General features: G+C 43.8%; 1 protein-coding gene across 1 annotated transcript in view; it reads right to left on the bottom strand.

Annotated features, from left to right (window-relative positions):
- Positions 1-4,742: 4,742 nt before the first annotated feature.
- The window catches only part of CAPN9 (calpain 9), a 24,855-nt gene continuing 17,405 nt past the window's right edge, over positions 4,743-12,192 (bottom strand). The window contains exons 16-21 of the mRNA XM_086877833.1: positions 11,683-11,747; positions 9,278-9,346; positions 7,796-7,874; positions 7,034-7,150; positions 5,976-6,034; positions 4,743-5,173 (exon numbers count right to left, since the gene is read on the bottom strand). Coding sequence (XP_086733959.1) covers positions 5,147-5,173; positions 5,976-6,034; positions 7,034-7,150; positions 7,796-7,874; positions 9,278-9,346; positions 11,683-11,747 — 416 coding nt within the window. The 3' untranslated portion in view covers positions 4,743-5,146. The remainder of the gene's footprint in view (positions 5,174-5,975; positions 6,035-7,033; positions 7,151-7,795; positions 7,875-9,277; positions 9,347-11,682; positions 11,748-12,192) is intronic.

Below are 12,192 nucleotides of genomic sequence, written 5' to 3'. Positions count from 1 at the left end.
CATTGCAAAGTGTGATTTGCTGGAGCTGCTAGTCGGACAAGGAGATTGCTTGCCATAAAACAGCCATCTAGAGGCACAGAAACTGCATCCCAGCAGTGAGTGCTGGGCTGAAGAGCTGGACTCAGATTTTCTCTCTGGCCCCAGCCAGTCTGCACAGACACAGCTGGAGCTGGGGGCTGGAAGAGCCAGGTGCGTGCCCTCTGTCAGTCTCCTGCAGGCAGGTGTGGGCTCCCACCCACCCCGAGAAGAGAACCCAGCTCAGCTCGGGCCCTGGCTGCCAGAGCCCCTTCCCAAAGCCTCACACTTGCCATCCCCCTCGCTCAGCCCTGCTACAGCCCCGCAAAGCTGTGGGCATCTGAGCAGAGGAAGCTGTGGGTCTGGAGCTGGAGTGTCCTCCCAGAGCAGCGCGGCTGCTTTCCCTCGGGACACTTTGTTTTCACTTTATTTGTGTCCCTGGGACCCAGCTGCTTAGCAACTGGATAAAATTGTCACAAAACGCTGGCATTGCCCCCCCCCGACCCAGCAGGGCAGTGGCTGGGCTGTGTCCTTGGGGGGGCTGTCTGCCAGGCAAGGTGGCCACACAGCAGTCCTGAGGGGACCCCCCATGCCTGTCCTTGTTTTCCTGGGCCTCCTTTCCCAAGGCGTCAGGGAATTTGGCCCTCATGCATGGCAAACACTGCACTGCAGGTAAGGGGTGTAGGCAGCTCCATCTGTCCCTGGGGACAAATAAAACATGGACACTCTTTGGATCTGTGATAAATGCTTTTTCCTCTCTGGTGGACCAGGAAAAAAAAAAGCACACTTCAAGTAGTCCAGTGAAGTACCTGAGAAGGAAAATATTCACCATTTCTGCTGTGTACTTGGGGGAGATGAATACACCATCTTACTTTGGTTCAGGGCTTTTTAACTAAAAAAAGAGGAAAAAATGGCAATTAAGAGTTATAGTGATATATTCCTTGGGCCAGAAGAAGAACGGGCTATCTTTGCTGCTATCTTTGCCCTGTTTGAGTCCTCTGCCTCTGTGGATAATACTCAAAGAGGCATCCAGGCTGCCCAGGAGGCCAAATCCTGCTCAGTGGAGCTCACTTCCTTTGAAGAGTCATGCAAAGGACAAAGGATGAAAATAAGAGATTTTAGGAGAGCAGTTTATAGCACACTTGCCCTTATAAGTGCCTGATGTGCAAAAGATAGTTGCTGGCAATTGCTGACATCTTGTGTGTTTACCTCAATCAGCAAGTATTTATAATTAATTTTTAAAACGCTGAAGTTCCAGCCTTGCTGGGAACATTGCAAACTGCCCTCAGCACTCTGATGTGCTTCCAAAACATATGCTGCCACGAGTCAAATAGCACAAAGGCTCACATATTTCAGGGGGGTGGTGGGGGCCTAGTGGAGAGATAATGCAGCTCAAATAAAAATTATTTAGATAACTCATCTCTACCCACAAATATTTAATTTTCATGACTGGAAGCAACCACAACTGTTATAAATGGGGTGAACTCCCACATCTCGTCTAGCATTTCTCCTACCTGATGCCACAGCACCACAATTTGGAGGATTTGCCAGCAGTGGGATGGCCAGATTGCCAGACTTTTTTTCTTTCCCCCTCGTTCCTCCAGCAATGCCTCGTGCACCACCTGTGCTGACACATGAGTTTGCAAAAGGCCTACTGGGGCTTAAAATAGGTATGCAACAAAAACCAAAAAAAACCACAAACAAACCCAAAACACCCACAAAAAAGCCCCAAAAACCAAAAAACCCAAAAACCTAAACAGAAACAACAAAGCAAAACCAAAACCCACAACAAACCCCAGACCAAAATGAAGATGCAGCATTGCTGAGCTAGTCCTTGGGAGCTTTTGGAAGAAGCGTGGGATGTTTCTGACCACTCTTGTGCCCACAATGTTTACTGACTCTTCCTGTCTCTTTTTGTATGGAGAAAAGGCAGGACACAATTTCACAGTATTTAAGATTTTTTTTATTTTTTTTAAGGCAGTTTTTCATAGTAGTTTTCACTATCTATCTTCCCTCTGGCCTTAGCAGCAGGCTGGGAAGAAAACCTACTGCAAGGCAGGAAAATGCCATTGCCAAACCTACTATCATGGTGATCAGGGTGGTGGAGTTTGGGGCAAACCCCAAGGGAATACCCTCCCAAAAGGTTATGCCTTGAATTGATGTTGTTCCTTTAAATTCAGAAATGTGCCATGTCTCGGAGCACTGCCCAACATCTTGGGGTGCTGAGGTGGCTGGGAGGACACAGGGGAGCAGAGGAGAGACAATTGGCTCCAGAGCAGCAGCCAGCCCCTGATGACATCTAACCTAAGGCTTTAGCAGCAGGTTTAGGGTGAGATTTTTTATCTTGTGAGGCAGTGGGAAAGCAGGCTCAGATTGCAACCCTGTAGCTAAGTGATTCTTCGTTTTTTCCACTCCTATAATTATGAAAAATTACTCTCATGTTGCATTAATGTTGCTATTTAGCAGACAAGGCAGGGCTTCCCAGCATGAGCCACTCTTGCTAAGAAGGTATGTGTGCACCACATTAGGGAGGGTACCACTCGCAGCTTTCAGAGCACCATAAGGAGTTTGCCATAGATCCTGTAATGGTGCAGAGCCAAATGCATCTGCATCTCATGTCAGAGAAGGCAGCAGGATCTAGCTTCAAGGTCCTTGATTAAAAGAAAAGAAGACCAGCAAGCCCAAACTCCTGCTTCTGGGCAAAGCTGCCCTCCTGCTCTAACACCAGGCAGGCACAGTGCTGAGAAGGATGTTGGTGTTCAGGTGGGGCTGTGAAATCCAGCGTGAAATCCCACTCAGTCCCTCACAGTGTAATAGCACACAAAACCACACCTCACCAGGGATTATATAATCCTCCACCTCGCTGCTGCAGAAGTTACTGCCAGAGTTACCCTTCCCTTTTTAAGGTGGGCTGTGCTCTGGTACAGAAAGGAAATGGTCAAACACTCAGGACAAGGGGGAGCAATTGCTGTTCTACACCTTGATATTGGCAAGGCTTTCAGCACAGGCATCTGTAACATCCTTACAGGCCAAGTGATGGGGACTGCTGCAACAAAGTTTGAGTGGCCATGGTACAGCCAGCCTGATTGTACCTACAGGTTCTCTTGTGCTTAATCCCCTTCTGTGCCCTCTGCTGTGGCTGTGGGTGCTGTGTAAATCCCAAGGCAGGATTGGGACCAGGCTGTCTGCAGAGAGCTGGCTGCCCAAGAAAGAGGCTGATTCCTAAAGAACTCTGATGTTATCTCTCAGGTTCCTTTTGGTACAGTCCGCAGGCAACTGCTCCGAGTGGGCAGAAAACTCCTCAGGGTGTTTTTTTTTTTCTTAAATGCATTAATTTTGTTTTTAAAGCCAAGAATATTTTTGCCTGTACCTCATTGCTTCCACCTTTATTTATAATTTTTGTATAGTAATCCTGATTTCTCAAGACAGCACCAGCTCTGTGGAGAAGAACAGAAAGCTACACTGGTAATGCCAGGTATTGAGACATTTCTTCTGCATGTGAACAGTGGTATGTTACAACAAATTTGTATCTACATCTAAGCTTGTACAGTGAACCAGTTAAGGATTTCCGATTGTGTTTTTTTGTTTGTTTGTTTGTTTCAAGAGTGTGGTTGAATGTTCATAGGACAGTCTTGATTTTAATCCAAACTTTCACAGATTTGGACAGCTGTCTCTGGTGCTGTAAAAGGGCAAACAATCAGCACATCTGAAAATCAATACACCTCATGGGGCTGAGTACCTCAGTTAATCAAATACTGCAACCATCAGCTTTTGCTCAGCTCCCAGCTAGCTCCAGAGTATTTTCTGCATAGTTACAATATTACAATTGATAGAAAAAATGAAAGTTAGTATTTTAAACACCATGATTTGTATGTTTTTTCACTGTTTGAGCTTCACCTTTACTGCAGCTTGAATTTCTTTCCTGAATTGTTCATTAGGTCTAAATCTAGAGAAAACAAAACCCTGTCTGTCTCAGTGATCCCAGACAGTAGGGGATGCAAGGCTAGCCTAGGGCCATATGTTACACTGCAAGAAAGGTTTTAGAAAACAAAGCCAGACAGCTGATTCACTATAAAATAGACATAAGTTACGAAGATTATCATGGAAACAAATCCTATGAAGACCTCTTAAGTCCCTGGTTGCTATTACTGTTATTTTTAAAGTCAGCACTGGCTACCCACATCACATGTATAATACTGTATAAGTCACAGATGCAAAACAGCATCTGCAGAGATCAGGACATTACCAATGGGTACATTTAGTTAATCTAAAATGATTACAGTTGTTCTTCTGGCGCATGGCTGGTGTGGGACACAGTCTTCGACTGCCTGGAGGAAAACAGCCCCATGCAAGTGCTCACTGTCTGAGAGGCCATGTGTTTCTCTGAAGACAATGACAAACTGTGTGCAACTCTGCAGAGACAGGCCTGTGGGACACTCTGGCTACACAGCAAAATGTGAAGCAGAGGAACTTTGTTGGTAGCAGAGGAAGAACTAAGAAAAGGTGAGATGCAATCATTTTTCTCTAAAGCACATCTATGATGAATGTCAAACCTTTTCTTAAGCATCCTTCTAAGGAACTCTGGACGTGGGACCACAATTATTAAGAAGTGAATTTTCTTCCATACAGTCCCTACAGCTCACCAGACTGCAACTCATGTGGCTACAACAGGGTACTTGTCATGTAGCCACACATAATGCCTGGAAATAAATTCCAAACTGAACAAGTTTTATGCAACCTTGTATTTTCAAAAGGACCTTACAGTAATCAGTAGCCAAGCAGCAATAAAGACTTTTAATCACTGTAGTCTGTGCTATGCTGAAAGTAAACACAATCCTATTTCATAAAAACCTGTGGTCACTCAGGAACAACAGCTTCAGCCTGCTTGAGAGGAATGTGTACCACATCCAAATGCTCAGTGCCAAATCCAGTATCAGGCTCTACCAAAAAACACATGATCTGACACTTAAACTCATCCACAGGGTTGGAGAACAGAAAGGGGGGGCAGCATTCATGTTTCTCTGCAGGAAATCTCCTGGTGAAGTTTGCATGTGAAGGGGACCCCAGCTCTTGGGGCAAAAGTCTCGGCAGCAAAGTCGCAAGAAACTCCTGGCATCCAAATCAAACTTCTTCAGATGTTCATTGCCAAGTTGATAAACTAGTATAAGAAAAATATCAACTTTACAATAAAGTATTTCAGGCCCTTCTCCCTCCCCATGTCTTTCCCCAAATGAGAGCCATTCCAAAGCAGTGTTTTTCTCTGAACTGACCCCACTTAGGGAAGAGGACCTTTGCTCACTTGGGTCTTACATCCTGTCATTAAGGAGAGACCTCAGCCAGCAGGAAGGAATAAGGCAAAGCCCTCCAAGCACTAGATGATGGAAACAGCAGTTACTTTATTTGCATGCCAGCTGTCCACATGAGTTCCCACATTTCTTTTCCCTGGGAATTCATTGTGCCTCACCCCAGGAAGCTTTGGCTTAGTGTGAAATGAGAGACAGCTCACAGCAACAGGCAATCAAGGAGAGCACAAGAAAACAAGAAACTCGTGCTGAGCAGTGTGAGAAGCAAGTGATAGACACGCACAGGCTGATCTGTATTCCTGGGGGATTCAGGGGGAGTGAAAGACCCCCCTTACCCCCATCTGCTCCTTCCTCTTTCCCCCACTGAAACCTGGCACCCAAGGAAGGAAAAAAACCTGAGAAACTAGAAAGGGGCATGGGAAGCTGTCAATATGCCACAGGGCAAGCAAGGAAGGCAATAGTGTGGAGGAGATTTAATCAGTGCATGGGCTGCAGTGGGCTGTAAAATTCCAGCCATGGTGAAACCTATGGCAGATACCCCCCTGCACTCTCATGGACATCTGAAGTGTCATGCAGAAATACTCCAGGCCTTAGAAGAGGACAAAGCTCTGGAGAAACCCCATCATTTTCTCAGAGTTTATGAATCTGTGCTCATACCTCGCCTATATTCAGGTTAATGAAGTCCTTGTTTTTTGCACTCAGTGCTTGGAATACTCCTGGAATGAAAAATGGACACCAGTGCTATAAATACACCTCATTCATATTCACACACGAGCTCTCCATCCCACGACGACGAGTGGCCATGCCAGGGAGAGGGAGGGCCTGGCACAAAGGCAGATTGCTTAGGATTGCTTGGTGGTGGTAGCTCCTCTGACAAAGCAAAGACCTTCCAAGAGGAAATGTCTTGCTGACTTAAGGCCTTTATGCAAGGCTCACTTCAGGACTTGTCTGGAAAAGGTGTCCTGAATGTGCTAAACAGTCAGATTTGGAGGATACTCTGAAATCAAGCCAAGCAATTTGCACTTCTTTATATATCTTATTTAACTTCTGTCTCAGAAATTTAATAATTCTAGTGCTATAGTCAAGCCAGAAAGTAAAAAGAACGAAACCAAAAAAATCAGTGAAGAAAGTTGATCTTTCTTTTCATAGAGTGAATTGGGTTTTATTCCTTTTATCCACCTTTTATTCCATTTATCTACCTTTTAACCTATCTTTACTACTGCTGCTTTGTAACCAGAGTGACCCTGTGCCAGAAATGAACTCAGACCTTGGGTGCCTTGAAGTACAGGGAACTCCATCTGAAGCCAAAAGGGAATATGTTATGTAAAAGGTACAGGAGATACCTGCCCACGAGCATGCCAGTTTTCTCTTTCCATGAGGCACAAGTAATGTTGGAACCTTAAACTTGTGTGATCCCAAATTAAGCTCCTGGGTGAGCCACAAGAGGGGTTACAACATGGACTTTACCAGCATTCTTCACATGCCTTCAACATTGCTGCAGAGTTTATGTAGCAAGCTCTATTCACATGGGGAAATTTTCCATTAGCAGCAGAGCATTTTTCACTTTACAGGAGAAAAGCCATCCTAAATGCAAACGCTAAACACAGCTCCTTTCTGTTAGCTTTGTGCTGGATCTCAGATATTGTGCAAGATGCTGGAAGCAGAACGATTTCTCATTCAAGGGGGATGAAATTCCAGAGGAAGAAGATACTCACGGCTCGCGTTCTCCAGGCGTATTAGGCAGTTCAGAAAATCATCAAATTCAATCTGGAACTGCTCGTCAGAGTATCGGAGGACAATCAGTTGCAGCAGGTAATTGTTGAGCTGGTATCCTTCCCAGAGACACACACAGAGCAGAAGTGAGCAACCTCACACGTCAGGGGGAATCTACAGATCTCTAGTAACTAATCTTGAAAACCACTTAATGGGAGGATACTCCGTGGCACATAGCCATCCAGAAAGTGATCTAACCACCAAGTTCTTTAAGCCTGCAATGAATAACAAACCCTGAACAAGAGATTTTCCAGGCACTGCAGTTTCTAGTCCATGCCACACTGTGATGTGTGAGAGACCATTCTATCTTCTCGAATTTGGAGGGATTTCTGAAAAATTATCTGCTTTAATAAAAACAAGTTGTGATGAAATACTGATGCAGAGATTGCTCTTCATAGCAGCTTTCTCACTATTCCTTCAACCCTTGAATGTTCATGGACTCTGAAGTGATCTGTTTCAAGGTCTAACCCCACACACGTTCAGCCCTGTTGGGTTTAACATAGCCAATAAAATACAGAGATTGTTCTGACTGCCTGCCCTTCAGGATCTGGGATACCTGGGGCAAAATTACCCTACTCAGTGTGCCCAGGGTCTCTCTGGGGTTTAGACTTCCTCCTTGTTCAGGAGCACCTGGCCTGTGTGATTGTCCTTTTCACCCACGCTGATCTGCCCAACAGGTTTACAGGATAAAATGCTTGCCTTACCTGCAGCTTTAAGAGCCCCACGAAGCTCATAAGAGGACATGGAGCCAGATTTATCAAAGTCAAATTGAAGGAAGATACTCTGTTATGGAAGGAGCACACAGAAAGCTCACTACTGGAGTACGAAAGGGAGCGCAGATATGGCATAGAAAGGCAAGGTGTTTATCTCCAACCTCACAGTATAAGAATTCAAGAAAGCTGACAAGACTTTGGTCTAGATCTGGTCTGATTTTATAGTGGAGGAGTAAATCTTGGTCCCAGTTCTCTTTGTCATATGAACAGGTTGTTGTGACTTAAAAAAGTACTGCCAAATCCAAGCATTAAAAAGTCATGAGTTGCTCTTCATTAAAAATGTCATGATTTTTTAAAAAGTGATTTTAACTGGAAAGATGTATTGTTCTCTGTCTTTTAACTCTTAACTGACACTTTCTCTTAATCTTCTTTTGTGCTTTTCTCCATAGTTCTGAACACTAGAGACAAACTGCTTAACATGATGTTAATATTGTCACTTGCTCATTTGTTGCTAAGTATAAAAGATCTGAATAGACACATTCATGGTACAACCAAGAAAACCGGTCAAACAGTCTGAATTTTGACCCATATATTAAGCAATTCTCAAGCTGGAGTTAAATTCCATCCTTTTATTGAGACGACAAATACAACTCTCCTTTGGAATATGAGTTATTTGGAGCTGTCGTCGCATTCAGCTTAAAATTTTCCAGCAAATACATGTGCAAATCTTCCTACAGGATACAAGGGCTTCTCAAGCCCCTTGTTAAAACACAGTGTGTCCTTTGTTAAAAGAGATGTGGCATTAGTACCCAGAAAAAGTGTTGGGCATTTCTGATGGGCTAGACAAGAAGCAAAGAACTGCATATTTTGAATGCTTTGGTGAAGCACAAATTCAGAAAAACCTATTAATGGCCATGAGGAAACAATTGTAATGTCTTTTGTTTGAGAGCATTCATTCTGTGATTGATTCTGCAAGCCTACTTATTCTCACTGCCTATACATTGGCAAGGAAATGTGTTTAAAATTAGAATCAGCACTTTCCCAGACTTTAGTACAGTTGACTCCTGAGAGATCAGTAATGAAAATGCAGTGACTTAGGAAATTATTGTTTCCTACTAGTCATGAATCATCACTTTCTTCTTCTGTACAACAGCAGTTATGGAAACTCCTTAAGTTTCCTTCTGATTGGCTTTCTTATTAGGGTCCATTGCATTCTTTATCCCAAACATAGTTGACTAGTTTACAAAAATCTCAGTTATTTCCAGAAAACTATTATGGTTTATCATCATGGAAAGCTAAGAATGCCTTTGACTATCCAAAACAAACCCCATGCTTTTAAAAACATTTGTTTTGTGTTAAAATTCATGGCTTGAACACAGTCCTCTCTCCATTTTTGTCTGCATATACCCAGTAAGCTGTTCAGGAAGCAGCTAATGAAATGGAGGAAGAATTACAATGGATAATGTCACCTACTATCCATTTCTTCATTTTTTCCCAGAAAACTTTGAACTCACTGAATTCCAGTTTCCCGTTGCCATTAGTCTGGTAATATGAACTAAGGAAAAGGACTTTTTATATGAAAGCCCAAATTCAGTCTGAACTTATCAGAGTAGTTCCTTTAAGCAGAAAATGTTGACTGGAAAGCTTGTACTGCTGCTCCAACTGGCACTGGGATTTCTTGAGAGGTAGAGCACCAGCAGTTGCAGTCATGCCTGTGGCTGTGATACTGGAGGAACATTATGTGATATAAAAACACAGCTGAGCAATTCAGGGACTTCATGAGGAAGAAAGATTATTCTAAGGCAAGAACAGTTTTGGATGTAAATGGGATATAAATGATTCAGAGAATTAAATTACCTGATTAAAACAAATTGCTTCTGTGCCCAAAGCAGTTAGTCAACCAATGTGCTGTTCAGTATTTTTGTCTAGAGACCAGGTCCTGTTGCAATGGCTCAACCAAAAATTAATGTGAGTAGTGGGGAGAGAATGGCAAAATCTGGTCCTTACGGTCTGAAATAAATGCCTGCAAAGCAGTTCTTGGAGACAATGATTAGATCTGTCTGGCCTTCCCTCTGCCTGAAGTGAGGGACTTATTTCACTGAGTTACCGATGTAACCCCCAAGCACAGTTCACTTCCAGGATGAGGCAGCTGCTCTGAAGTGCTAAATGAGGAAGGGTCCCACTCCCCTTCCTTTTTCCATCTTGCCAGGACACAGCCCTTGCTCAGATGGACATTGGCTCAGCGAGCATTCGTTCACAAAGGTCAAAACATGCCAAGTGGGGTCTAGCTAACACCTGCTGTTATTTGAGCACCTCTGCTGGTGACATTGAGGGCACCCACAGATCGACATCCTCGCTTCTGTGAAGGCTTTTTTTACCCAGCCAGGCTCTTCTTCCCAGGGTCATGTAGAACTCTGTCCCTGCTCCTCACCGCCACATGCTGACCATTGCCAGGGAATTCAGTAGCATGTGACACAGAGGAGTCTGTGCCAGCATTGACTTGGGTTTGCGTTTTTATGGTTTTGCTCTTCCATTGTGCTCCAAATAGCACGTCCAGAGCGGGATGGTTGTGTCTGCGTTCCTTGTGCTCCCAAAGCAGAGGAAGAGATGTCTCCCCATTTATTCAAAACTATGCAAAGATTTGCTTGGAAGCATTGCAAATCACGGAAACTATTTAGTTGTATCCTAAATAGTAAACCTAGAACTGCTGCCATGCTCCAGGGTCAAGCACAGGGCCTGGCTTCGTGCCAATACCATGTAAGGATGAGATGGGAACATGGACCAGCTCCCTACTGAGGCTTTGTTTTTAAGCAAGGAAATTTAGAACTGGTCCCTGTTTCTCACTGCATGTGCAGGGTGACTAATCTGCATTGAATTTTAATATTATGAACCAGCTTTCACAGGACAAAATTTTGTCTGTTTTGGTTTTCTCTTAGAAGTGCTTGAACAGATGTTACCTCTGTCATGGACTGAAGCAACAAAAGCAAAAGACATCTCAGCTGAACAAGCAAGGCATAAAACCAAACATTAGATACCTGCCTTGGTAGGTCTGTTCTGTCTCACGTGTAAGAAAGCTGTTTCTTGGGCAAGCATACTGCAAAAGCAGCTCTACCTGAGGAGAAGCCATGCTGAGTGAACTCAGCAGGAGCCAGAACTCCGCAAAGGACAAATCTAGTGGAGAAGCATCAGGGCTGTGATTCACCTCACCTGATGTCTGAGCAGTCACTTAGCACCCCTCAGTTAGCTACGTCCAGAACAATTAATTACACCACCCCTTTTGCTGTCTACAAAGGAAGTCTAGAAATCTGGCTCAGATGTAGACGCCTACACCACAAATACCTAAATTTGGACAGACAACTCTCACCCACATGTCTGTTTCCTGGAGTCCCAGTAACTAGCTGAAAGACCAGATTTTCCAGTTTTTAAGCTGATTGTCAAAGAAGAGCTTTGATATCAGCAATTTTCACCACTTTTGATCCTTAATTTCTGACCCATAACTTCCATGTACAACTCTGTCTGGCGAATTTAGCTCCCCAGACAACAGACTTCTCTTGAGTTCAGTCTTCTATGTCTCTTTCAAATAAACCACAGCTTGAAAAATGCACTGTCCTATACAGAAGTAGCTTGAGATTTACTTCTAAAGGTGGTCAGCATTAAAGCATCTGCCTCTAAGTTTGCAATAGAATACCGTTTGTCCTGAAACTCTTAACCCTAAATTTCGAAAATAAAAATCAGGAAGAAACAGTCAAGCATTTTTGTTTTCTTTGGCTAGTGATCTGCCACTACTAAATTAATTTCTGACACCCACAATACATAATGTTATGGACAATTATATTCATTCTTCATTTAGCCTCACAGGCACTTGTTTGAAAGGATACATCCATAAGAGAAATGATATTTCGGCATGAAATGAGACTTAAGTTCTTGAATTTTATGTTCTTTGCTGAAAAAGAACAATAATATGAAAGAAATTATAAGCAAATCTGTCTTTTATAAACAGAAAGGAGAAAATAGGACAGAGATAGCTGACTCTTGGTCCTCATTGTGGGAGGGCCTGTGAACTGGAAGATGAAGTCAGCTCCGTCCAGAGAAGTCTCAGTCCAGACAGAAGATGCATTTACTGGAGACATGACAAGAAATACTGTCCTTGATTTGAGGTTCAGGGAGTGACAGGTTTTCCACTGTACAAAGGGCCTGTAGCAGGATCATGAGCTTAAAAGTCCCAGCCTAGTGCCTGTCCCTCCACAGCAGGGTGGCAGTGCAATAGGGAGCTGGCCTCACTGAGCTGACATGGACCATGCTGGAGGCAGGGCAAGCTCGTGGTTAGATCATGGACCAAACACTTTCCTGGCTCTGCCCTTGTTGGCTCAGGGACACCAGTTTGGGGT

Source organism: Cyanistes caeruleus, chromosome 2, assembly GCF_971803275.1.
Source record: "Cyanistes caeruleus chromosome 2, bCyaCae1.hap1.1, whole genome shotgun sequence".
NCBI classification, from domain to species: domain Eukaryota; kingdom Metazoa; phylum Chordata; class Aves; order Passeriformes; family Paridae; genus Cyanistes; species Cyanistes caeruleus.
The sequence above is the reverse complement of the archived record's forward strand: the minus strand, read 5'-3'. Positions and strand labels throughout refer to the sequence as shown.